Genomic DNA, 27,917 nt, shown 5'->3' on the forward strand with positions numbered 1-27,917 from the left:
GTCTGTGTGCATGCACGCATGTGCATTTGTGTATATAGTAACCTCTTATAAAATAACCTGAAGTCAATGYTATAAGCATTTAAGTAGAAATATAAAATAATAACCATCTCTGTGAATGATTTTATAAGACAGACTTTGACGGAAGAGTATATTAAAGTTATATTTAAGTTGTTGAGGCARTCCAACAAATGATATGGAGAATGTCTCAGTTAATTTTCCCTTGCAAGTCTCTARTTCATATATGAGGTAATAAATACCCTTCTAGAGTCTGAAGTTCTAGTAGTCAATGCAATAGCCATGTACCTGTGGCTTATCTGGGTCCCTCTAAGGCTGGACATAGTCTCTTCCAAATTCTGTCTCAGGTCTGCTATATTCTTTACAGTTCGCATTCTTCTTGTTTCAGGGTCTTCCCCTGGAAGARAACAACAATATGAGCATGTATTTTAGTGTACACAAGTATAGAAGRTTGAATAAAGCACTTATGTGCACACACAGCTGAGAGTACTTACATATGTTATATTCTAGACTGTCCCTTTAACCTTTTAAAAAATAAAATCTCATCCTTTCARTAATAAAACACACATATGCTTGTAAATAAAATGTGGTATGTAAAAACCCCACTGAAAAGAGTCCTAGTGAAGTATCCCTGATAGAGCCTAAATGTATTAATGAAACTCAGATTTACAGTGTTTGGATTTTTATCCTCTGTAATCAAGGCAGGATGCAATCCCAGACCACTTGATACATTACATAGCCTCTTTTTCCTCCTTGACATATTACATGACTTGGTAGGAAAAAAAAAACACAGTAAATCTGTGTCTGGAAAGAATTGGGATGACTGTTATAACAACTCTTCAGTATGCACTTAACATCTAGGCTATTTCAAAGTACTCTTTAAGTCAGGAACTTAATAAAGCATCTTTCCTGAAATGGAACACTTTCCTGAAGTAAGGGATTATTTTTCATATGTTTACTTGAGACAGAAATAACAACACTCTTAAGTACATGCATCATTTATACAATTATGGATTTTAACAGCCTTCAGGGATGCACTGGGACAAACTAGTCTGGTTTTCTGAAAAGTGAAGCCCACAGAACTTTACACAGAACATCCTGAATCACAATTAATTCACACAACTAAAAAAAAAGAAGACAAAAAGAAGAAAAAAATTAAACCTATATATTCTGTGCTACAGAAGGAAAATGCAATAAAACTCAAAGCAATCTACAAAACAAGGATTTTGAAGTCATAAATGAAAATACATAAATGCATGTTTTCTATCATATTCATGTATCAAAGAATTTAATTCAGTATTTTTTTTGCATATCAGTTTCATTCAATTAACATCATTTTGTTTGTTTTCTTTTGTAGAATTAAAGAATATTGAAACAAAATCTGAGACAAAATCACTAGTTTGTTCAAGGTTAGTATTCTGCTTCTGTGTGTGCCCCATATCTGTTGCTTGAAAGAAAGTTGGCAAGAAAYATCATTATTCTAATTATGTGTACAATGCTGGCATTATACACGAAAACGAAATGCAAATAATTTCCTTTTGATTCTATCAATGATGAATTTCATGTCATACGTCATTATCTTAACTTAATTTTACTCCTCATTCTAGAATTGTTATCCTCTATAATGAAATTGTACAACCATGGAAAATATCTCTAATATTTAATTCTAAATTTCAGCATTCTCATCCAACAGAGAGAACAAGCTTCTGATTTCATTCTGGAATTCCTGTGACATCAAGAAACTGATTMATCTTTGGATTAATGTAACAGGAGACAGCTTTGCAAATTTAAATTCAACATCATGCAAAAATGAAATCTAAGTAGAGACAAAATACTAGGCAATGCTAAGGTATTTCACACTTGTAAAATGTAAAATACACTTGCATATACACATTGTCAGACTGCTATATTTCTCATTCTCTTCCCAGGTCTTTATGTGACAGGATAAAAATTCAACAAGTGTGATGTTTCTGAGGAAAAGGATGGTGTACCATCCAAAGGAGAGAGASAGGAGATCTTAATGTAGAGCTTTTAATGAAAGTCGCATAGGATAGTAAGTTGAGAAATACTCAGCATGGGGAGGGAAGCAATAGAAAGTTAATATTTAGTAAGGAATTCTGGGAAGGTAGAAGGTCCTACAGGAAACATTTCTGAAAAGGCAAAAGAATCTCATCACAACCTCTGTTTGAAGGCAGGGGTAAAATACACTGAGGCCGGCTTGCAGCAGGACCACAACCATGTGTATGGCCATAGATGGACCCAGCAGGTAAAGCTGCAATTGTATCCTATTGTAAATACAATGCAAATTTATCCTTTAACTGGTTTAACTTGTACTGCGACAACTGACAATAAATCTGTCGATTTATTTCAAATATAAGGGAGAATCTGCAGAAGCAAACTATGTTTGAATAATAGTTCACTTAAATAATCTTCTTAATTCTGAGTTTTGAATATGGATGGAGTCTTTGAGCTCATTTACAAACTGAATTGCTACTGTACCCAAGTTCTCCAGTGATTTCATGGTCCAACAACTGATGAACTGCTGGGCTGGCACCCTGGAACAGCCAGCAACACAGGGAAAGAATGGAAAGAAGAAGTGGGGATATGGACTCAGCATCTTGACAAACTGCACCTTGAGACCAATCCGTTCACAAAATCTTGGTCCATAAAACAGCTATCTGTGTGCATTTCTACATGTAACACCTCGAAGGATGCAAATGTTCACACTGAAACTGAAATTATCACAACTGCTCCTGTTTCAAGGTAGGCATGTGCTCAAGAGCCTTGCTGATCCACRTACCCATGGATCCCATGTACCATTTATAGAGGTTTCTATGCCATCCTGGGAACTCCTGGGAGACAGAAGGCCTCACATCAACGCTATACTGGAGACCATTAAGCTCTGTTAGCCTGCCACTGCTGTTTTTAGTGTGTAGGCAGCTTGCGAGCAGGCTGGCAAAGCCTGTCGCCAAGCAATTGCCTACAGAGCACCATTTCTATCTGGGCRGAAATAAGGCAGTGCAACACAATTCCTGTATAGTTATTTGAGGAGCTGAAGATAATTCATATTTACAGTGACTTTGTCCTTTCCTTCTTTATTTATCCTTGGCAGTTGTCCTTTGCTTTACGTTAACACTGTAAGTTGTTACAGCAAAAATGACAGCAACTGTCTTTTTAATATATATTGTACAATAAGTAGTACAACAAAGCCTTAAGGTATATAATTGCAATAAAAAAATAAAAGTACACATACTTGGCAAACTGCCAAAATACATTATCACAGAGAAACAGATTTCACCTTCAAACAAATTACACTATTCAAAGTGGCATTATTCTATCCTTGAAAGGTGAAATGTTTGAGGTATAATCTCCTTTGATCTCTTGCTGACATGAGGAGTACCTCTCTACCCTTTTTATATAAAAGTAAATAAATCTGGAGTTTTATAGTCTTAAAATACTGCACAGTACTTACAAAATCCTCATTACTATAATTATAAAGTGTTTTAAAAATAGTTGTTCTTTTTTCTTTCTCCCCTTACCCTTGGCTCTATTGACAGGCTTATGCTATACCATTGATGAGGAAGTCACAAAGCAGAAAAAAAAAGAACGTAAGACTTGACTAATACTCTGCACTGAGTGCAGAAATTTTCTGCACAAACCTAATTTACACCTGACATTTACCTACTTTTTCAGCACCATGGCCTCTACCCATCTCTGCCAAGCCTCCTTGTATAAGGAGGACCATAGAGATGGTGAATATATTCTTAATTCTGAAAATAAACTTCACTGCCTGTTGGAAGAGCAGCCTGCTGGTCCCACCATATGGGTTCAAAAGGATCCCACTCCCCCAGACTCTCTACTGCTTACTACCACGGTTTGCTGCCATCATACAGTCTATCCGCGTTTGCGCAACCCAACATATCAGAAATGGCTTGTTATCTCAAGCAGTTCTTGGGTTTTTTCTTTTTACTTTAAAAAATGTAACTCTGTTCTACACATTGAAAGACTAGGATACACAAGACTAAAATCAAAGTTCCTTAAAACTTTCTTACAAAATTCTGTTCATTTTACATTAAAGTCTAATGCAAATACTTTACTGGCCCCATGAAATATAATATGCTCAAATCACTTGTAACTTCATCATTTATATAAAATGTAAGTATTTCAAAATATTGTTCCCAATTCTTGCCTATATGCAGTGAATAGGTTCTCCCAATGAATACTAGAGAACACATTCTTTGAGAAACATACATAGCAAATCAAAATAAACATTCTACTGAAATCACCTAAATTAAACTTTTACATTCACAATTCTGAAGCTTACCCATAATTGCACACTTAATAATAAAGTTCATGATCATTTCAGTACTTGGCGTGCATGTAATTATAGCCCAAAGCAGATAATAAGGAAAGAGTAATTCCATTAGTAGCCTGCATTTCATAACAGGATTTACAAATAATAACCAGTTCTCCTCAGAATTGTTCATTCTTAGATATTAACTCCATTCACAAAGGCCAGTACCAATATTACTCACTGGATGGGGAAACTGAGGCTCACAAGAGAACAGGGATTTTCCCAGTAACACACAGCTGAATAGCAGCAAGGGCAGGTGTTGCACTCAGATTCCTTTGCTGCTAAGCCTCTSATTTCTACAGAAAGCAATGTCTGCCTCATCTAGAATACTGGTATAGAATATATTTATAAAAAGAAGGGTTTTTTTCTTCATCATTTTGAGATGGTAACTTTTTGCTTTACAAATACAGCAAAGATTATATCCTGAATCTTAAACACAGTCAGGGCCTAACACACTGACCAGCAAAATACCTCCAGGCTAGACACATGCTGTACAATCTTGGAAAAGCAAACAGACACCTCAACCATTTGACCAGTTGAAGCACAAAGCTTCAGAAATGAACACTTTGAGCAATCTTTTAAAGGAATGAGAGATGAAAAGCAAAACCAGGAACACAGAAGTCTTTTGAGGCATCTATGGCTGTGGATTTCAAATGCTCCCTAGCATGCACTGATGTTACTGAACTGTGAAACCCTGGCACTCAAAATTCCACGTTTAGGGATGAAATTACCAGCAAGGGTGCAGGGGGGGGAGCAATAATGGATGGGTAGTTTGTAAGTAGGCCAAGACATTTTCTATCTAAACCTTGGATATAAGATTCCAATTTTAGATCCATGACAACAAATGTCATTAAAATTAAATTATTTATGAGTAAACTAATAGCACTTAAATATTTGGCCTTATTTTTTTAAACAGCTAACAAAACCATGCTTGATTATTCACACGCTGCTGCTGCCCATGCAACTATCAAAAGTGATTTAGACATTTGTCTTCATTTCCTACAGTCTTTTGGAGCTAAGAGTAAGCAGACAAGGAGGGAAAGGTTAAACCCTATTTTTGCATACTATTGCAAATAAACCCAGTTCTGTCTCATGACATCACTGTCAAGAACAAAAATCTGCTCCATGCAGATATGTCCTAACACTTAGGTCTCCTCCTGCTCTTTCACATGTCAAGCCAAAGTTAACTTACCTAAAATATCAGTATAAAGGACCTGTTCTAGGTCACCCAGCATTGTTATTATGACATCTTCATCCAGGTGTGCAGTCCCCTCACGCAAGCAGCCTTCCTCCTCCTCTTCTGTCCAGTTCCTGCTGGGGAAATGGGACGTGCAAGAAGCATTTCCATCAGCTGATTTCCCCCCTTCCTCATTATCAATCTCAAAGCCTTCATCTGCGTGCCGGCCGGCCGATCTCCGGGGTGCCCTGCTCCCAGGAGGTGGTAGCACCTGAAATGTTTGGGGTGCGGCGAGGCTGGTGTGGCAGAGGGAGTGCACGGACTGTGAGAGGGACTTGGAAAGTGAGCTTCTACTCCCAGCTTCTGCCTCCCGCTGACAGTAACTCTGGCTGGACCTGGAGGCGTTTCCAAACCAGTTCTCCCTGTACGAGTATCGTCTCTTTTCCCCTTCACTGATGAGTGTGAGATTGGTTAGAGACTTCTGCTTCTGGAGACGAACACACCCTCTTCGAACCTCCTTGCCTTTAAACACGGAGAGCTCAGCAGATCGCTGCATCTTTCTTGCCGTGGCTTCACCTCAGTTAGATTTCATATTTTTGAGACGGACAGTAGTTCAATTCTTCAGAAAGATTTAAGAGGTGATCCTTCCAGCACAGCACGCTGCACATCCCAGGTAGCCGGTATTTGCACTTGTAATGAAAAGCACAGCTCAAACACGCAGTGTACAAACTGTAAATGACTCGACAGGCACATTCATTCTCTTTAAAATCACGCTGCTGTCTCTGCTAAGCCACTTCTCTCTCATCACATTAATCTGCAGTACTTACAGTCATTTTTACTTGCATTTCTCTCAAGCAGAAGAGAGTTGATCAAACACTCTGCTCCAGCACAGAAGTAATCCCAAAAGCCAACTGTGTTTTCCCCTCTTCATCCAATCACCAGTCTCATCAGAGCGATGGGCCTGCATCTCTGTCTACAGCTGCTGCGTTCTGAAATCCAAAGTACGCGCAAGTGCTGTCTTGGGCTTTTTTTCCCTCCTCTCACCAGATCATGACTGATCCCGGTGCTCRGCTCTTCACTTTAGATGGGCTGACACAGAACTGCAAGTACTGCCTCCACGTCAGAGCTCAATAAAGAGCCAAAATTAACCACTGAAGCAAAGCTCTGCACAAGCCTCCTTACGTTTTAGTATTCAACCTGCATTCCCAGATATATGACTCTTCTCTGCTACTGCAGCGAATGCTGCTGGCTGCCATGGCAGCAAACATCCTGGTGAATTAAACCGGAGACACAGAAGCCTCTGCCCAGTTTACAGAGCCACAGGTTTCAAGACATAGCTTCACCTGAACGGGATGCTACAGTAACAGACCTAGCTCTCAGTCAAATGCTATTTTTCTCCCTGAAAGGTAAGGATGACAAACTATTTCTTCCATATCACTGCTGCTCCCTGTGCTGGCAGCTAAAAGCAGATTTGCAAATGGTCCTTTAAGTCTTGCAATTTCTGCTATGAATAATAGAATTTAAGATTAGAAGCTAAAARAATGAAACACGACAGTATCTCCCCAGCAAAGTGATTTATAAAAGGAGGCATTTCATTCATTTCTTTCTCTTTAAAACACACCTTGTGTGCATCTCTGTGAGATTCAGAAGCTACTGTGGAATTAAAAAGCTGTGATAAAATCATTGTTTCACAATCTTCTAGTAAGTGGAATACTAATTTTTTTCCAAAACAACTCAGAATCATGTCTAAACTAAGCTCAGCAGTACTAAATGTTGTTTTTAAATAAAATATAAATGGAGAAAGACTTATGTGTAAATTTGCATTTTTTCCCACTGGCAAAAAGGTGCTAGTACTAGGAATGAAGTCAGCTGAACAAAGAACTAGCAGAATTTCATTCAATTTCTGCATACAAACTTTTTATCTAGGGGCAATTAATTTCATTAAAAAGTATGCAGAAAACTACGAATACAAAAGCTGCTATAAAACAATATACTGCTTTTGTCACCATCAAAACAGAGTTGTCATAAATCCCTACCTGAGAAAGCCTGACAGGCAAGCAACCTTTAAAAATGCCACCCTAAGAATTACAGACTATTTGCAGACTTCCTGCATGAACAAACTGCTGTTAACAGAAGCACCACTGTACCTCTTGCTTTTCACTGGCTTAGTTTAGAGCTTTTTAAAACACATAGGAAAAAAACCCACTGGGAGAAACTTCTTGGAGGTTTTAAAGGAATGATGCATTTTTTCCCCAAGTATCTTTCATAAACACAGAATTAATCCAGATCAAAAAAAAAAAAGAAAAAGAAAAAGAAAAGCTAGTGGCTTCAAGCAACAACGCTTTTCCGTATTAAATCATTGATACATTCCTAGAAAGAGGGGGTCCACCACAAGAAAGCTGTGCGCCCCACACCCCCTCCTCACCTAGCGCACAAAGTCAAAGCAATGGGAGACAAGACGAATGCTCTATTAGCCTGAGCACACAGCAGTCCCAAGCACTATGTGTCTGTCACCTAATCAGCATCGAAACGAAAGGTGACACCAAGATGGTTACAGTGCTGTATTTTCTCCCAGGGTCTGTCAGTCACAGCGACATATGGGTCCCACAAAGGTTTTTATTAATGTGTTTGCGTGTGCCTTGCCTGCAGCAGAGCCTGGCGCGCTGGARAGGACGCTCCACCAGCCCAGGCTCAGGAAGTAGGACTCCAGCCCRCTCCATATGTTCCTCTGCTGGTACATGCTGCCTGCGTGCGCCCCAGCCGCACCTCAGGAAGCCATGTGGTTGAAACAGCCTGTTCAGGATGTCAAGAGGAAGCTGCTGAAGTTATTAGAAGGGCTTCACTGGGCTATRTATCAAATGGGGAATTTGCAAAATGAACGGTAACCTCTTTTTTTCACACTTGCTCTTCTAAAAAATTCACCTTATATTCGAATTGGTTTACTGTTCTCAGCCATCAGGTTTCAAATGAGCGGGACGGACGATGACTCCGTGCTGTGCAGCACTGCTGGACAGTGGGATCGAGGAGACAGGGCTGTTATGCTGTCCCCAGCACAAACAGCAAGGCTGAAYCTCTCCCCAGCACTCCACGTAAATGAATGGTAACTTCCTCACTCACCAAACAGCTACAGGCAGTGGCTTGTCTCCACGGTCAGCTGCAGGCACGGACCCGCTCTGCCTCTGCCCCGAGCTCCCCGCGTGCACGCCTGGTCGCTCACAGCCATCACCGCTGGCGCCGCGGCTGACCCCAGGGAGTCCAAACTCCCTCGGGCTCACACTGCTCTGCCACAGTGGCAACGCAGCCTGCAGCTGCTTGAGCCTGAGCCCGGGTAGGTCAGAGGCTGCCAGACCTGGTCAGACACATTTGGTCTTCTTTCTAGCTGGCAGCTGAAAAATGCATGATGGATGATCAAACATTTTCAACCAACAAGCCAAGTGGAAGCACATGCTCCATGGTGGCAATGGGTGTCAGACCACTGCAGGCTGCCAGGGTCTCTGCTAGGGCTCCAGGGGGGTCCTGCGCAGCCAGGTGGGTCGCAGCGACTCTGCTTCCCTCCGTGCCGCAGATACTCGCTGCAGTCACCGCATCAGCTCAGCTGCAGCAGGACACCGGCCACAGGCCACAGTCTTGGGAGTGGAACAGTATCAACTGGGAGGGCACATGAGGGTAAAGAGCCACAAGCCAGCTGCCCCAGCATTTTGTATCTTCTGTTCTATTTTCTTTTGCACATACATTAAAAACCTGAAAATCAAATACTAGAACACAGAGGAACTATGGCTACTCATGCAACCTTCTTTCACCTCTCAACGTAAAGGTTACACTACAGCTTTTAATTACAAGAAAGAACTTCAAAAATGAACTTTTTTCCCATTAATCCCACTGTCTCATTTGGTACACAGGTTACCATGATCATCCTCAAATACAACAGATACATATACACATCCTGGTCCAAGGGCTCAGCACAGATTTATTCTTCTGCTTTACTACACTGCTCTAGGTTGTCATTTGACAAAAMATAAATTGGCAATGTGGAAAATTCTGAGGATTATTTATTGAAAAATACTTTTGTAAAGCTCATCCTTCCATTGTAAATTTATAAAGAATAGCAGCAAACAAACAAATTTGTCTAAATTAAATAGACTTTAGAGGAGATCACAGGACACTGAATGTCATGACACAGCATTATTCCTCAGCTACCTTGCAATTCAATGTATTCCCCACCCATCAGACAGGAATCCGTTTACATAAAGAACAGCACAAGGAATTTCCCTAAGCCATCATAGTCAATGTAACTTATTTTTACTGTATTATTCATAAAAGGAATTATAAAAATGATTTTAAGAACTAGCAATCTAGAGAAAATTTTTCTGTCAGATAAAACTTTCTTTGACATCTCAGTGGACAGATGGGAACACTATAAATGAATTATGTAATAGATCTGTAAATGCATATGATTATGARTCTCTTCAGCTAAGCTCACCCAAAAAATGTTGCAGACTATTTCCACATCCATTAATTAACTACTTCTTTCAGAAAGAATAAAGAAGCAGAGTAAGCATAAAAGCTTGAAAACTGAACGTTACTATATTATCCCTGCCATTGATATTTGCATGTAACTCTTAAAATTTCTATTTCATTTTTGCTTCTTGCCTCAGATTTCTTTATAATTAGTCAATATTTGTAAATTCACAAATAATTGTTTAACCAAATACTTTGCATTAAGCTCTTTGAACACGTAAGCACTTGTTAGAGCCAAACATTATCACTGATTTCATAAAATAATACTTTGTAGCTACAGACTTGTACTGTTCTCAAAGGTTTGTTAAATAATTAATTTACTGACATCCTTCTCAACTAAATTTGCAGCAGACTGGTAAACATCACAGCTACTACAAATAGGAAAAACTGGGTAAGAAAGTTTGGACTCCCTGGGGTCAGCCAATTTGTTGTTAGTCATACCACTCAAGAGCCAAACTGATTTTTAGATATTACTTTATTAGCCTGTTCTCATTCTCATTTTTAAATCTTGTCTATATTTTTATTTTAATTTTGCAGAGAAATATATACTATAAGCAGTCTCACTGAGGCAACTGACATAGAAAGTACGCTCAAGAAGGCGTTTTCACACATGATTGCAGAGCAGGTCTTAGGACTCCCAAATTTGTCTGGGATTTCCTGGTCAAAAGTATATGCATCTGTATGCCACATGTGTAACGAGTCTAATGCATGCAGAAAGCCCCACAGCTGCCCCACAGCTACCCCACAGATGACCCCTGCCAATAAACGTGACACAAGCACAGTAGATTGAGCCTAGGGGCAGGTGACACTAGTGCAGCCCATGCAGGGGGATCCAAGGCATGCAGGAAGCGCAACACCTTCTGCGCACGTGCTGCGTTACTTATCGTCACTGATGCATACGCACAGTGGAAACATCTGAGACGGCTCTGGCTGAGCTGCCGCACGTTCAGAAAAATTGTAGGGAAAAAAGTCTGAGGCACTTCAAATCACATCTGGAACAAATCGCTAGCAGAGAAGGAGGAATTGTGAAGAAACCCAGATTTACAGTAGCTCTACTAAGAGGCAAAACTGGCTTTAGGCATAAGCAGTGTGGGAGATTACACAGGGGAGCAGACCGAGCAGGGCAGCTGAACACTGCCAAGCAAAGCAGAATGAGGCTGTGCAGCTTATCCGGGCAGCTGCTCCGGGTCCGTGCCTACACGAGGCTCGCCACCTCCCTCACCTTCCAGCAACAACCTTCTCTCACAGCTATACCAGTCACAACCAAGCGATCGCTTGCCCAGTAGTTGGCAGGGAAATAAAAAGTCAAAAGCTAGCAGCGCTTTGCCTCCATGCTCTGAGGTGGAAGAGAAGAGAGGTGTCAAAGGCAACCAGCTCCCTTAGAAACTGGGAGGAAGGACAGAGACAGAGGAGACCTGGAAACTACTTCCAAAGCTTCTCACTTTCCATCTCTAATTCCACATCACTGGTGATAAGACAGCAGCAAGGAGAAGCAAACTGCYTTCCTGGGCACACAGAAAACAGAGTCGTGACTGTCCACCACTGGAACGAGAAAATTACCTTGGTTTTGGTATCCTGAAACACTCAGGGAGAACGATGCCTAGAAATATATTCCTAAAACTTTAAAAAATTAGTTTATTTTTTCCTCATCCCAGTTTTGCTTATATTGTCGAAGGTTTTGGGCCAGGCATGCCTAGTTAAAGATTTAAGATTGATTAGTTTAAGACTGATCAGTTGATTTGGCCATGCAGYTGATTAGGAGCTCTGATCTGAACTGTCTGGCTAATTATGGGGACAGTCATCTTCAGCCAAACAAATAGAAGTAAGTAAATAATCAGAAAGTTGTAAAACAGTTTATGCAATGATCACCTCAATGTGGATCAAGTAAAAATTATAATAAAGACAAATGAAGTAGAAACATAATAGAGGTGGGACAGCACACAATTAACCCCCTTTGGTTTCAAMAAAAGATCAGTACCTTGCAGGATCTTTATTGATCCTTTTTGACTCACAATATTTTGTGCTAGTGTGTTTGGGTCACATAAGAAGCATGAGATAATGTAAAGGTGATGCCTGTCTATAGCAGAAGTGGAAAATTTCAGGARAAGATAGTAACAATGTGAAAGAAACTCCTAATTCATCTCCTATCTTAATACCTTGAGCATAAATGACCAAGGATGATCAAGGAAACAAACCCTTGCATATTTCCTTTTTACTTTCCCTGCATATAAACATTTTTTTATTTACTAGTATAATCCCTTTATCATAKCAGAATAAAGATCATCCTGAAAAACAGAATTTAATTATCCTTTCTCACGGCTAACACATCATGGAACACTCTCCTGAAGGGCCATCATATCATTTCTTCCCATAATATTCACCAATGATAAAATAACSAATGCCTAAATGATAGTTCATCAATTCAGACAATAATCTATCTATTCAGCAAATGCAGTATTTGATCCTTTCATTCTTTATGCTAACAGCCAAYTATGAGTGACACACATCTGTATACAATGAGACACTGACCAAATTTTCCCAGTGATTCTGCTTTGCTGCCTATTATGTCAGTCAATTGCTAATGCCAGAGACTCTATAATCAGATTAGAAACATCTCTGATGCCTAGTGCCCTTTTCTTCTTTTTGATGCTGCTCCATTTCTGTTCAGAACRGTAAAAGGCCAGGATACATGATATCCTGTTTGATCATTTCAGCAGGTACTGAACTGATGTATTTTTTTTCATCATCTCTGTGGTAATTCCTTGAAGTATCTTTTGAACTGCATGTTTCAGTTTATACTCTTTATACAAACCATATCAATAAGCCTGATTTCTGGATTAATTCAAAATGATTTTTCCCTTTAAAAAATATTATCATAAAATAATTTTAACAGGCATCTCCAGGGAACACTTCAACAAGTTTTATGTGAGGTATTTATAACAAAGCTGCCTGTGCAAATAAGCGTTGTTAGGCTCAGATAATTTTTGAAGAGACTAACACAAACCAGAACAAAACCTCAATTTCAGTATGAATCAGCTGAAATGCCAAAGCAGTTCCACAAAGCCTGGCATCTGATCTTCCTTCTGGTGGAGATATAATTTTAGACTGATGTGTCAAATGAGTGCTTTAAAGTGAGTTACATCCTGTGTAAGAAGAACCAGATAACTTGTTATACACTGTTTGAATGTTAAGAGTTTGTAGTAAAATGGCAAAACTACAGCTGAATCCACTGGAACTGTATTTCACCATTTATTCTTGTCGAAGCAGTATTAAGAATAAAGAGGCTGACTTAAAAAAAAAAAAAAAAAGAAAGAAAGAAAGAAAAAGAGCAGCTCTGGCAGAGTCCCTTTGAAAGTACTCCCACACAACCTTGCAGTGCAATTTAATCCTGATGAGAAAGTCAGCTTTGACACACTTTGCTTTGCATCCATAGATGAAGTTACGGCCAGATCCTGGGTTGCTGACTTCAAAGAAACTATTCCAATATGATTCTAAAAATCCTCTCACATTTGTAACCTAATAGGAATTTTACCCCAAGTTTACAGGGAATTCCATGACAGAACCTTCAGCAGCTTAGCTCTAGCTTTAAAGTCAGGTACAGACTTGTTCATTTTCCCATTTTCATTAGATTMATTTACAAAAGCAAAACATACCCTTTGTCTCTTATGTCTCACTCCTGATGTTATTTGATTATCTTTGTATCTATTTAATTTATTTAATTTGATGATCTTAAACGCCACGCAATGTCAAACATTACGAAATAGATTTTGCATGGTTCCTCTTGGAGTGTGCAGTACAACTCTGAAAATAACAACTTGAAAGACTAGTTTTTGCAAAATGTTGAAGAGCATATTTGAACAGAAGAAGCCARTTTAGATAAAAGAACTGTGTGTTTGACGCGGTAACTGTGCATGACCCAAGTTTTCTGCATATTTAGTACCACTCACAAACAGAGGTCAGAAATACGATTTCAACTTAYGGCAAAGCTCCTGGTAAGAGGGAGATGTAAACAAAGAAGCACACAACTCCAAAACTGAAGCTTTTCCTGTCTTATTGWTACTTACCAGATATCTCCTCTAGGCACTGTTTGGCAGTTTTACTGAACGACAAATCCATTTTAGTAGGACTGGTGCAGGAGTCAGCAGGTGGTAAAGAGGTACTGTCATTTTCTGAGAGAGTTCTGAAATCAAGCAAATGAAGATTGATTATTATTATCTGTCATACATGTATTAATGTAAATTAGTGTTAACTGAGGCTCCAAGTAGAATCCTATCTCTGTTCTCATCTCAGAAAAAGYCATATAGTAAAAACATCATGAAGGTCACATTCCTGCTGTGTTAGTTCGACTCCAGCTACACACATTTGCAAGGAACTCTCTCTCTTCAGGAAMAACTCAGAGTTTAAGCTGGGAAATTTGGAGCCATTTTTCTGTTTCTCTGTAAGAGGTGTGTCAACAAGATAYAGGCAGAATCCACTTAAATTGGTTAAGTCACATTCCTGTACATACATAAGGGAAATGAAAACTAGTAATTGATAGCCAAAATATTAAGTGAAAAAGGCCATGTGTGAAGAAGCTTATGCAAGGCTGCAATGAAAATCTCACCCACATACTTAAATCTATGTGCAGCTTCTTTTGATAATGCCTCCATACAAAGCATGTGTGTAACTGGGAAAATGGGATAATAAAAGTGTTCCCATTAACTTGCTAACAAATAGCCCATATTTTATGTGATGGCATATTTGTATGGATATCATTGATAAATTATAACGTAYGTACTTTATGGACTACAGTTATTTGCTATTTTATAATGTTAAATAGTAAGAAATACTTAAACACAATGTTTACAATATAAATAGGTAACACAATTTTTGTCTCTTCTTAAAGCACAGCTGTAGCATCTTACATGGGAACTGTTGAACCGTGATGACATTAAATAGYATCTTGTACCACATTTATTTACACAAAAAGATTATCTAAAGATTAGGGTAAAAAACTAGAAACACTAACCACCTTTCAAAATAAAATAGAAAAGTCTTCACTTAGAATGTAAATTCTTCGAGCTTTTTTGACATGAATAACACATTCAGACATTCTTTTGAATTCTTATAAAGACTAGTGAAATATTTTATGTCTAATTTTAAAATATTACATTTATAGCTCAACTCTTAAAATTCACCATAACATTTCCAATGACCAACTAAATGCAAGCATTATGCTGAATGTGTATTTTATAAGAATACCAGATAAAAAGCGTCTTCACTCTCAAATGAATTTCATGTAAACTTATTTTATGAAATAACTTTCCCATTGTTATGTTTACTGAAAAGTTACTCATAGAATAGATTTGTTCAGTAAGCCACGAAAGTAACTGGAGGAACAGATATAAGTATATACCAAGGACCAAATACTGTTGTGGTGGAATCTGTTGATTAGAATTGTTTAACTATGTCTGTATTTAACAGAAATAGAACATAAGTGCTGTCTGGTCAGACGCATTTTCTGCACTCTTGAAATGCTGAAAACAGTCAGCTTCTCTATTAAAGATAAAAATTGGGATCCTGGCCTACTATTACCCTCTGCTACACACTACTGGACTGAAAACTATGTCCTAGTACCTTCAACATAATTTTACACTTGGGGTTTCAGGACAGTGTCCCAAGCAACAAGGGCTCTGTCAAGTTCTCCTCAATGAAYGCACATGTGGAAATTCCAAATCCACATTCCCATATTGTTTCAAATCACCAAAATGTATGAGGGACATACTTACTTTCAATGAAAGTAACTTCAAGAGCCCAAGAATACCAATCAGTACTTCTCTCTGGGTGTAGTGCTGAAACTTAGTGCTGGATCAGCCCAGGATAAACTCTGCCAGCCCAAAACCACATCTCACAAGCAGGCACTAATTATTAGCCAATAGGTAAATGAAGTGGTCTCTACTCTCCTAATGGAACCCAGGCCACCGCGCCACCAGGGCTGGAGCCTCTCCATGAGACATTTATGGAAACATATACGGAGTTTACATCAGACCACTCCTGGGTAGAAATGGAAAAGGATCCTTTTTGCCTGCTCTTCTTAAGACTCTACTGTATTCCTGACTGTGAAACTATTCAGCTAGAAGGGTGGATGCAACCTCTTCCCTGAATGATCAAGAGCCTTTTAAGYAAGCTATCTTCCGAAAAAAAAGATCCATTCCCATTTATATGGACACCTGGCATCAAAAAAGGATTAAGTGATCTGGATCCCAGCTGGCTGCCAACATCCACCGTCTGCACTGACTCACTATACAGCAAATGGGAAAGGTAAACATAGTACTTSGATGATCTGAATTGCCAGCTGCCATTGACTATTGTCTATACAATTGATAAAGAGGGGCAAATACCCAATTCTCCACTGATTGTGTGAGAATGTAAGTCCTTTTAAAAGGACCCACAAGAACAAGAGTAAAAAGGAGTGAGGAGTGCTTTTGCAATAGCAAAGTAAAATTACAACTGATGGGCCAATCTGTTTACTTAGAGTAACCATGACCTGATTTACTTAGAGCAACCATGATCTGTTCACTTAGAGCAACCAAGGTTTCATTTGTTCACATCTTTGCTTGCCCAAGATCAAGCAGAACCTTTTAGAGATATGACAAATATCAATTACAACTCTTCTTTTCTTCAGTTCTTTGTTTTGCTCCTTTTTCAAAAACCTGGTGAAGCTAAAGCCAGGAATGGAAGCTGATAAAACACTGTGAGAAGAGGTACTTGTAAAGATTTCCATTCAAACTTGTAAACTTGATGGGAGGTTAATCGCAGCACAAAATCCAGTTTCCAGGGTGTAATATGGCATTGGAATCTCAACTTTAAAGAATAAATACTAACTAATAATGATCATATAATGCTAGTAATTTTAAAATGTTTGATTTCATTAGTAGAAAGAAAACCTTGGAAACACAAACCAAATGTAAATGTGATACTAATTTCTTAAATTTACAGGCAGCCTGAAAGAACAGATACTAGAATGTGAAATGTCTCTTTTATCTTACTTCAATCTTAAAAGTGTAAAGACAACGTAAAATAAATTTGATTTGCTATCACAACAAATAAGAAAGAAAGTGCTGTCCTGACTTCATACAGAGTTTTTATGTTTAATTTGGGGAAAACATCCATGATCGAAGCCAGTGCCTCCACAGCAGCCCTGTCCTTAAGTGCCTGGGGGCTAAGGCTCTGCCTGCTCTTCTTTTCTTAAGTTCATCTTAGCCTGGATGGGCTGGGAATGGTTTAGGGGTGAAAGATCTCCAAGCAAAACTATAGAGGTGCCTAGCTCCGGGGAGCAAGGAGGACCTGGTATAGATTGGTGCCTAAAACACAGGGCTGCTTTGTGCTAAGCCTGTCACAGGATGTGATCCACTGGATYAAGCATGCAGATGTGTTGCTGCTTAGCTAAACCATTCTAGTTCAAGAAAAAGAGGAAAGTGATATTGTGAGATTTGTCTTCCCCTGTACTCCTGCTTTTACTTTTTTCCATAGGCTGTATCAATCCTATGAATGAGTCAAGTGATCTCTCCAGGACTACGGCACAGATTAAGCTTCAGGCAATGACACAGAAAATCAAGGGATCTTCTCATGAACCTTACATATTGGCCTTAATGAATGGCCTGCTGTCCCCTTCATAACCTACTGCCTCTAAGCACAATTAAAATCCTTGCATCTCTCTCTTGACACGAAGGAAAGTGAAGAGAATTTCAGCGTAGTCAAAGCTCCCTTGTTGACATTTCCAACAGCGCTGTGCATCTGCAGTGCAGGTTAATTTAAGCAATTGTCACAAAAAACAGGACAAACTGCTTTCTATTTTAATCATGGCAATCAGAGAGTATATTTATCCCCAACTCATTGAGTTATATAGTACCTATTTGTAAGAGCACAAAACACGCTTAATGGCACAAATCCTGCTCTCAGTCACACCTGCACAAGCTCATTCAATTTGATTAAAATAAGCCTGTCCAAGAGTAATTAAGACTAGAATGTGAAAGACTACTTAAAAATGTCTTTAACACAGTCAGCAATTTCCTGTCTCTAGAGAAACAGTGAACCTTTGATAAACACAGATAGCATCAAAGATGTGCTGGTTATTACTCGGCATTCCAAAACCTATCAGATGAATATGCTGCTTCTTTCCCAACAGCTCCCCGAGGTGCAGCTGTCTTGAGTGTGCATCGCTGTCACTGTAAGAGACTGGCAGGACCACATCTGGAAYGTCAGCAGTTTGATCGCCCGTGTTCAAGAAGTGAACTAAATTGGGAACAGCTGCAGGAAAGGGCTACTAAGGTGACCATGGGGAAGACAAAACTCTTAGCAAAGGAAACAAAGGAGATGATTTGGTTTAGCCTTGCAAAAGAGAAGGAAAGGGATATGATTATTCCTTCATGTATTTAGACAGAGGAATTGAAAAGAGGGAAAACAGATTTTTAAGCTACAGGACCACATACAAAACAGTAAAATAATAAATGGCAAAATAATAAATGGATGCAACCTCAATGTGTGGGTTGTAAGTGGTTTTTAACAGTGAGGTGAGTGAGACTATGGAAGAATCTTCCTATTGGAGTACTAGGGAATAACTAGAATAAAATATAGTTTGGTTGGTTTATGAAAGGGATTATACAGTTGCCAGAAACAGCAGAAGACTGAACAAGACTGAGAATATCCTTTTTGGTCTTGTATCCTACATTTTATTGATTATTTAATCAAAGGGAAAAGACCACACTGGACTGTATGAAAAATTGAAAGAATAACTTCAGATAATAAACAGCAAACAACCAAATTATCAGGTTACTGTTTTAACTCAGCATTTATCAAGTATGCTTTCAAAATGATCTCTTCTCTTACTGTCCCACTTCTTACCTCTCAAGCCCAAAACTCTACCTCAGAAACTCTGCTTTCACAATTGCTTGTAAATTAAGTATAAGAAAATGTGAGGATTTTTCTAAGCATTGTTTTTGCTGCAAGCAGAACTGGTGGGTGGCAATGTTTATTGCTAGCTACTATCACAAAATTTTGGTAGTGACTGTTGTTTTAACTTCACAACAGTAATGTAAATAGCGGAAACCAAGGAGGCCCTGCAGCATAACTGAATCATCACATTTTTAAAGAAAGAGCTGCAATATGTTTAGCAGAACAATCTATTGTTAACAAACACAACTAACTGACAGAATATCTTCTACTGGAAACTTAACATTAACTCCACAATCAATTAGAATTAGCTTCTAGTTATTAACATTGGACAGAAATACGGCTTCAGCAGTCACTGTGGATGACACTTTTTTATGATCCTTGAAGAGTAGTTTTTTTTTTCCTTAAGCTAGCATATAGACATCGTAAGCAGGCAGCTGGAATTGAATCTCACTCTGTCTCCAGAGGTAGAACCATGCAATGTCCTGCTTCCCCTCCTTTACAGTTGTGTGGTTCCCACACACCCATGAAACTGTGGCCTAGTAATAAACGTGTTTCAACACCCTATGGGAAAGGCAACAAGAAATATACTTTAGTACTTGGTAATACGGTTATTATACTGGTATTTCCTTTATCTGCCTCTACTGAGTGAATACTTTAGTCACCACAGAAACATCATATAATTTAGATTGGAAAGAAGTTCTAGAGGCTGTCTAGAGGCCAGTCCTTGCTCAAAGCAGATCTAGTTAGATCAGGTTGCTTTGGGCTTGTTGGCTCAAGTCTTGAATATTTCCAAGGACATATYCCACAACCTCTTTGGGCAACCTGCACTACTGTTTGACCACTCTCATGGTGACAACATTTTTTTCTTACATTTCAATGTTATTTCCCTTGCTGTAACCTGCATCCTTTACCTTTCATCATATCACCATGCATTTCTAAGTAGAAACTGTCTCCAATCTCTCTCTACCATCCTATTAGATAGCTGAAGTCCCCAGTTTCTTATTCTTTAGGGACAAAAGCATTGCCAAACTGGCTTTTGTAGTCTGGCATTGACACTGAAGAGCAGTTTCTCTAAMAGGTCGCAATTCAGTGCTGAAACCTCTTCCAGATGTCTCTGTCATTACACCACAAATCGAGCTGAAGAAGTGAAATTTAACTGAAGTACAACACAGATCTGCAGCTCAGGATGATGACTGGTCACCTCATTCTGGGCAAGAGCTTCTACACTTTTCGGCATTTGAGGTAATAGCACTTCCTGAGCACCGCACACACCGTGGGGTTCGGACAGTGCAGGCTTTCCAGTCTCACAGTGGAAAAGAGATCCACCATCCTCCCACAGCAGTTACTTAAAGAGTACATGAAATGACACTGAACTGCAGAATAAGCTTCCAGTTWTTTTTAAATTGACTGTAACTCAAGGTTCTCCCTCTGAAATATTCCTCTACTATCTGAGCAAATCCACAGCAAATGTTAATTGTCGCTATATCACATACTTCCCATAGGGCTACAACAATTTACACCAACCAAGGAAATCTGTAAATTCACGTAATTCAGCTCACAAAAAAATAAAGTAATAGTTGTGCACAGTAGGCTTTTATCTCCGCAACAAAATGTTTGGCAGTACAAACTGACTGGTACACAGGAAAGTTAAGAACTCTGAGCAATAAGCACTTAAGGTGGTGTTCTTCTGCTACGATTCTGGGAGAAAGAGTCAGTCACGTTTTTCCACTAATGCCTCTTCTTCCCTTGTCTTCCTTGCAACCTAGTAAGCACTAAGTGTCCATGTTACTCTTTTCAATCTGAAATTAAGCAGTACTCGGAAGATAACTAAATTCTACGGCCAATTTAGATGTGAGCCCAAGGGACTCTAGCAGATGGTGCACTTTGCATCTTTCTCTAATTCTGCCTGTGTAAAAATATGTGAAATTTAAAGTAGTGGCTAGTCTACTTTAAATAATTAGACCTTCCCTTTCACCTTCCTTCTCCCTCTCTCTCTCTCTCTCTCGCAGATGGTGCACTTTGCATCTTTCTCTAATTCTGCCTGTGTAAAAATATGTGAAATTTAAAGTAGTGGCTAGTCTACTTTAAATAATTAGACCTTCCCTTTCACCTTCCTTCTCCCTCTCTCTCTCTCTCTCTCTCTCTCTGTCTTATCAAGTTCTCTGGCAACTAAGTTATACCTCCTTTAGCCTCCCTTAAATCAGTTAGACTCTGCAATCAAGTTCAGAGGTGACATGTAAGGGACCGCAGATCACTATAAAAGTAAAACTCAATTACTATGTAATTAAAAATAAATAGGCATTTGAAAATAAATAACCACTCACTGAGGAGGATGGAAGAATTTAAATTATACCGATTAAGATGATTCCAAATGCAACTCTGACTGTGGCCACTCATCTTAGAAGAAAAGCTGTAATCCCGTATAAATTTCCATATCATAGGGTTTCAGAGGCATAAATATAATGTGATACCAGATAGGGATCAGGCACCGACAGTGCAAAGTCCAATACATCATATCAGCACCTTGTAGTGAAACATTCTTTTCTACCTACCACTCAGTAATAAAAATCTACAACTCCTTGAACACATGAACGTTGCAATATTGATAAATGTTGCAACATTAAACTGTCTGTTCAAACACAATATACGCTTCAGAGGAACTCTACAGAATAATTCCTTTTACTCACATTCCTACATTAATATTTCCTTGTCTAATAATCACCCCTTGCAAAATACATGTTATCTGCAGGTAATAGCAACAAACCAAAAAATTGCTACCTTACTTCTCCTCATGTTAATAGCTTAAAAAGATCATAATAGTGTATAGCATTTAGTAGAATTATGCACAACTCTGGATAAAATGTACTGTGTTTTTACTGAATTATACTGAAACTTTTTGAGAACTGCAGTGTAAATTTGTTGGACCAAGGCATTCCTTTTAGCTGTACAATGAGAGTTAGTCTGAATGGCCACTTTTATTTATTAACTCATTAATCTATAAAGCTGTTTTAGCAGCTAACAAACAGAYCTGGAAATCTGCTGTGTAAATTGTGGTGACTTCTGGGAAAAGAGTTATGTTTAAATGAGAAAACATAAAGACAGTACCGCAGCCTCATGCGAACTTTTTACTTGCCGCATGCCCACAAAAAATAAATCTGCTGACTTTGGAAATACGGATATTTTATTCTTGGTTATATTTATATTCTTCTGTGAAATCACTGTCTACTATTACAAAGCCCTTGAGAGTTGTAAGGAATATAGTTACTGTGTATGTGGGGGTCAGATTCTGCTCTCAGTTACACAAATACACATTGAAACAACCTCAAAGTCAGTCTATTACTCTGGGTTTAAAATGTTCTGAGATCAGACTTCGGCTCTCAGAATTTTATTTTCATGCAAGATTTAACTTCAAATACAGACGCCTTCGCTGCTTGTTTGAAGCAAACAGATGATTATTAATACCAAATTTTCAGTGGAAGATGCATGCTTCTATCTCCTTTTGAAATTCCAAATACATTTTGCTTCATGATGAAGCTTAGAGGAATGATAAGATATCTCCATCATGCAATGAAATGGCATCAATGTATGGCAAAATTGCCATTAAATAGCACAGGCATCTGAGGGCAAAGTATAGCTTTTCCTTCTCTCCATATTTATGTACACTAACATGTACACAGACCATCCTGTGTACCACAATACATCAACTGTAGCACTGAAATTATTCCAGATTATGAGCTAATTAATATTATCTGTTAATTATATTAACACAATTATATTAACACACAATGATACATTTAGTTGAAATTCAAGCAGCTATCCACTGCATATTAGAACAAATACATACTATATTATGCCATTTCCCCTCAGACAGTTTTCAGAACTGCTTTTGTTCAGAATTAAACAGTTTGTCACTCATCCATATTGATTTTGAAGCTATGTTTAGTTGTGTTAATGACAGATATACTCCCTCAGAGCCTACTTCAGCACCTGTTTATTTGTTAGCTAAGATGATCTACAGTACTACTCACTTACAAAAACTGCCAGCATATTTCACTTAACAATATATTTGTCATTTTATCAGAYGTTAAATTTGCCCATAGCTGTAGCTAAAGCTCTCCAATACCTGACATCTGAAATCATTAGTCAAATCAGTCTGTCACTCTTTCCACATTTACTGTATCTTCTGTACTGTATAACAACAAATCTCTCAGTTTCTCCTCAGCTGCTTTATCATACTGCAAAACAAATTCAGACATAGGCTGATACATTTAACCTTTCATTCCTCTAMCTCAGAGCCTTAGCCATCAGAAGTTTGCATCACCCCTAAAAATTAACTGGCTCTGTGGAGCTAATCTATACCTAGTTCATGTCTAAGGGGGGGGGGGGGAGTAGGACCTGCAGCCATAACCTTTTCCCTCTGTCCAAAACATTGAAATACTTGTGAATATTTGCAAAAGTTTGTATAAGATTTTTCCTATAACAGCCTGATAGTACTCTCACATACTCTGAAAACTCCTGCTAAGTTTATTTTAGGATTCTTTAAGAAAACAGTGTATTTTAAGCAAATATTATTGAATATTGGCAAATAAATGTTGAGGGTTTTAAATTGCAAACAAGAGTATTCACACTGGAAACCTGACTCAGCTGTGACCTTTCAACAACAGCACAGGGAATGTACCACATGATTCATATTTCCAATCAAAATATCCTGAATTTTAAATGGTAGATATTTGCAATGGATTGCTTTTGTGTAAGGTAGAGACTCAAGAGCTCTTAGAAGAAATTATTCACAAAGCAATAYTGATTAAAACACAGTATTAAAAAAATCTATGTGATGCTGCAACAGAACCTAGAAAATGGTAGATAGGAACACTACAGCATGATCCACCACTACTCCATCAGTTGTAGCTCTCTCTTTTCTAAATGACACAACAAAGCAAATTTGCTTTAGCAACCTTACCTATAAATGAAGGGAGCTACCGTGGCAGTGTTTGGGTGACTGTATTGCTGTTGTTGAGGAAGTTGGACAACACCATTTCCTGTGACTTGTCCACTGCTTGCAGCCACTGAGACTGAAAGAGCTGCTGAGGAGCCAGGGGGAAGAGTTAGGCTAGATTCTTTTCCTTCAGAGGAAGCAAGACCACAGGAAGGTGAAGCCTTCTCGGAAAGTTGAGATTTTGTTGCTGGTTGGGACTGGTTTCCTTTTGTAGTCCTCAGTTTTTCAACATCCTTACTTCCTGCGCATGTAGATGAAGCACCCTGCTTTGCTGTTGGTACCTTAGATCCTGGTTTTGGGATCCCACTAGAAGATGGTATTAAACTTTCTTTCTTGGCTGCTGTTGTTTTGCTCCCCTTCGGGATTAAGCTTGCAATTTTTGAGCTCTTCTTTGCAGATGTTTCAGCAACCTGGTCCTTCTCTTCCTTAACTGTTTTCTCAGTGCAAACTTTATTTTTGTCCCTGTTCTTTTCCTCTTTGTCCTTTGGCTGTAGCAAAGACTTTTTATTGCTGAGATTTTTGCTTCCAGCTTTCGGAGGGGTTAATTTCGGTGATACTTTAGGACTGCTACTTGTGGAGCCACCACTGTTCACCCCACCAGTTAAGACATCCACCTCCCCACACTCTGAAAAGGTATCATCCTCTCTCCCACTGTCACTGGGTCCTGAGCTTACTGACAAAGGAGGTCTTAAAGCAGTCCTAGTGTTAACCAGTTTGAATTTTTCCAGCATAGATTTTTGCCCAGACGAAGGGGGCTTCACGCCTTCAGAAGGGGGTGGCTTGAGCCTCTCTGAAGATGGAGTAGGGGAGGTTGCGGGACTAGGCTGCTTTACAGACAGCATGGTAGAGGTTGCACTGTGTTTGACATTCATGGATTTGCTGCGCCAAGGCTTGCTGGCACTTGGAGAGGGTATGGCAGAGACCTGCTGCTGTCCACTGCTGGTGGGATGCTGCACATTTCCATTCATGCCTGCAGATGGGTGAGGGCCTTTTGGTGAATCTGCTTAAAAAAACAGAAAGAATTATAYGTACTGCAACAGTACAATTCATCCTCTTTCTCCTGCTTGAAGGTGACATGTTCATCTTGCATTAAAAACAGAGTTACAGTTGAACTTTAACAAATTAGTGGCAATGTGACTCACAATAAACATAATTTACATGTGCATTGTTACAATGAACATACAGGATGCTAATCAAAAATGCTTCTTTCTTCCCCACCACTGTGGTGTTTTTCAACATTTCTTTTTCAGAGCTCAAGAAATCCTGGAGATAATTTTGTCATAACTATTTCATTGCTCAAATTAAACCTTTCAATTTACAGATTTTGTCTCTAATATGTGATGAAAATGTCTTCCCAACAGTTGTTAATAATAAACCATAGAGATTTGATACTAGAAGAAAAAAAAATGTAATGGTGGAAGGAAAAATAAAAAAAAAATCCCAGATAAAAGCTCTTTTGGGTATTCAGCAAAAGCAAAATATATGCTACATGGTTGTTTTCTTGGGGGGGAAAGGGGAGATTAAGTAATATTAAAATTAAATGGATACATCTGTACTGAAGGTGAAAGACCACCAATGTTTTAAAAGCAAAAAAATAAAATAAGGCTATTGTATGTAAGCACCTGTCTGAACTCCAAAATAACTGATTTAATTTTGCCTTCTGGTCACTATATTTTCTTGTTATTAACTGAAGTTAACAAGCATTATCAGATGACTTCAGGAACACAGTGCACTTTCCTAAGCAGGAGAAAATATATAAAGAATTTCACCACTGCCAGTACTCGAAAGCTGCGAGTGATACATCACCCTACAATGATACAGCAACTGTAAGTATTTTGGCCCTGAACCTCAGTAGGTACAGAAGGCTCATTTACGTCACTCTAGTACCTTAAGTACTTTTACATCATCTGGGAATTACTGCAAATCTTCAGGATGTAAGAGAAGAAGACACTTTCTACAATAACCAGTACAGCTGACACTGTGCTAATTGACAGTCATTCCAAATAAGTCATCTAGCCTTATCATGCAAAATGGACTAACACAYGAGAGGGTTAAACTCGTTTATTGTGAAGCTTACGTTTCCAAGCTGTATCTGAATATCTAAAYGCTATTAATCTGGAGCATCAGAGAAATGAAGTGGTAATGGTAATTAAATATGTTGTACATAACYATTAGGGCTACAAAGATGATTAGAGGGCTGGAGCATCTCTCTTATGAGGAAAGGCTGTGAGAGCTGGGCCTGTTTAGCCTGGAGAAGAGAAGACTGAGAGGGGGATCTTATCAGTGGCTAAAAATCCCTTAAGGAAGGGTGACAACAGGATGGGGTCGGACTCTTTTCAGTGCTGCCCAGTGACAGGACAACAGGCAACGGGCATGAACTGAAACACAGGAAGTTCTGTCTGAACATGAGAAAAAAAAAACCTTTACTGTGAGGGTGACAGCACTGGAACAGGTTGCCCGGAGAGGTTGTGGAGTCTCCTTCTCCAGAGATATTCAAAACCTGCCTGGACACAATCCTGTCTAACATGCTCTAGGTGACCCTGCTTGAGCAGGGAGGTTGGACTAGATCATCTCCAGAGGTCCTGTCCAACATCAACAATTCTGTGATTGTGTGTGTGATTCTGCAGATGACATTTTCTCTCAGTATATATATTTTGTCTTTCCATTCAGAGTTTCAGGACTGTCACAGAATTAYGCTTAAGCCTTTCTAAACTACAGCAATTTCTGTGCTACAAGGTCTATGCAATGGAAATACAGTAATGCAAAAAGATTGCTAGGTCTGTTACGTACATACATGAGGCCACTGTCATTCCCTGGGACCCACTTGTGTAAATAAGAGAGTGGATGAGGACACTCAAAGACACTTCTTCCTTCAGCAGAGAGTTTGAAGTTACTCATTTTTATTTGCAGTCCTAGTTCTTAGACTCTAACACGAATCAGACTACCAACCTAAAAGCCTGAAGGCCACTAATGGGCATAGAAAAGCAAGGATTTTGAGCATTCTGGAAGACAGACTAGTTTTTCTTTAACAAAAGAGAACAAAAAGACAGCAAAATGTTCTCTTCTAAATAGCATGTAAGAAGTTCTAGTTTAAAAATAAAAGAACCAAGCAATACTAATACAACAGAGAAATGCACTAGTCTACTTATTTAACATTATTAACACCTGTGCTATAGCAGCTCGACCATTTCCATCTTTGATAGATGCCATATAATTCCATCCACCGTAATTTTTTTTTTTTTAATCCATCTTTGATAGATGCCATATAATTCCATCCACCGTAATTTTTTTTTTTTTAATATGCTCCCCAGTCTGATATGCAAACCCACAGGGGTAAATCAGCTCAGTTTTTTTTTTTTTTTTTTAATACGCTCCCCAGTCTGATATGCAAACCCACAGGGGTAAATCAGCTCAGTCCACCTTCAAAGAAGGTTTCAAGAAGCTCTGCTTGGTCCAGTTATTACTATGCAAGAAATCATTAATGGATGAAGGTGGCCCCAGGGTGTTCTGGTGAGGAAGGCRAGGTTACAGCTTATTCCCAGTGCTGCAGGTAGCGCGGGGCCCAGCGGGTGCACCACACATGCAGTGGCTTTGGGACTGCTAAATGGCAGAGAGGACAAGGACAGCCCCTCAGCTGGGGGGGGGTGGAGGGAGCAGAGCTCTTGCCTCCACTGCCACCAGGGCAGGAGCTGTGGCTGGGCCCCCATTATTTTCTGGTGAGCCTCAGCTCTTGGCATAGAGCCTGGGGCCAGCAACAGCTGTTGTAAATTACTGCAGCCTTCAGGCTTCTTTAATTTATCCCTGGGATCAGCCCTGTGGCTGATAGCCCAGGACTGGGTGTGCGTGAGGACCTTCTTGCACACGTCCTGTCTTGTACTAAACGTGCCTCAGTTACACAGGAGGATTGGGGGCTTTAGCTATCA

The 27,917-nt window shown here is 39.1% G+C and overlaps 1 protein-coding gene across 6 annotated transcripts in view; it reads right to left on the reverse strand.

The window, feature by feature from the left end:
* The window catches only part of LOC146586863 (neuron navigator 3), a 267,610-nt gene that overhangs the window by 109,085 nt on the left and 130,608 nt on the right, over positions 1 to 27,917 (reverse strand). For 3 of the 6 annotated variants that reach the window (XM_085320549.1, XM_085320552.1, XM_085320551.1), the window contains exons 8-10: positions 23,959 to 24,994; positions 14,129 to 14,244; positions 304 to 412 (exon numbers count right to left, since the gene is read on the reverse strand). In XM_085320549.1, the coding sequence (XP_085176675.1) occupies positions 304 to 412; positions 14,129 to 14,244; positions 23,959 to 24,994 (1,261 nt within the window). Of the gene's footprint in view, positions 1 to 303; positions 413 to 14,128; positions 14,245 to 23,958; positions 24,998 to 27,917 lie in introns of all 6 variants that reach the window. The other 3 variants (XM_085320548.1, XM_085320546.1, XM_085320550.1) reach the window with 1 other exon arrangement.

Source organism: Rhea americana, unplaced genomic scaffold, assembly GCF_003343005.1.
Source record: "Rhea americana isolate MKP2758 unplaced genomic scaffold, rheAme1 scaffold_64, whole genome shotgun sequence".
Lineage (NCBI taxonomy): Eukaryota > Metazoa > Chordata > Aves > Rheiformes > Rheidae > Rhea > Rhea americana.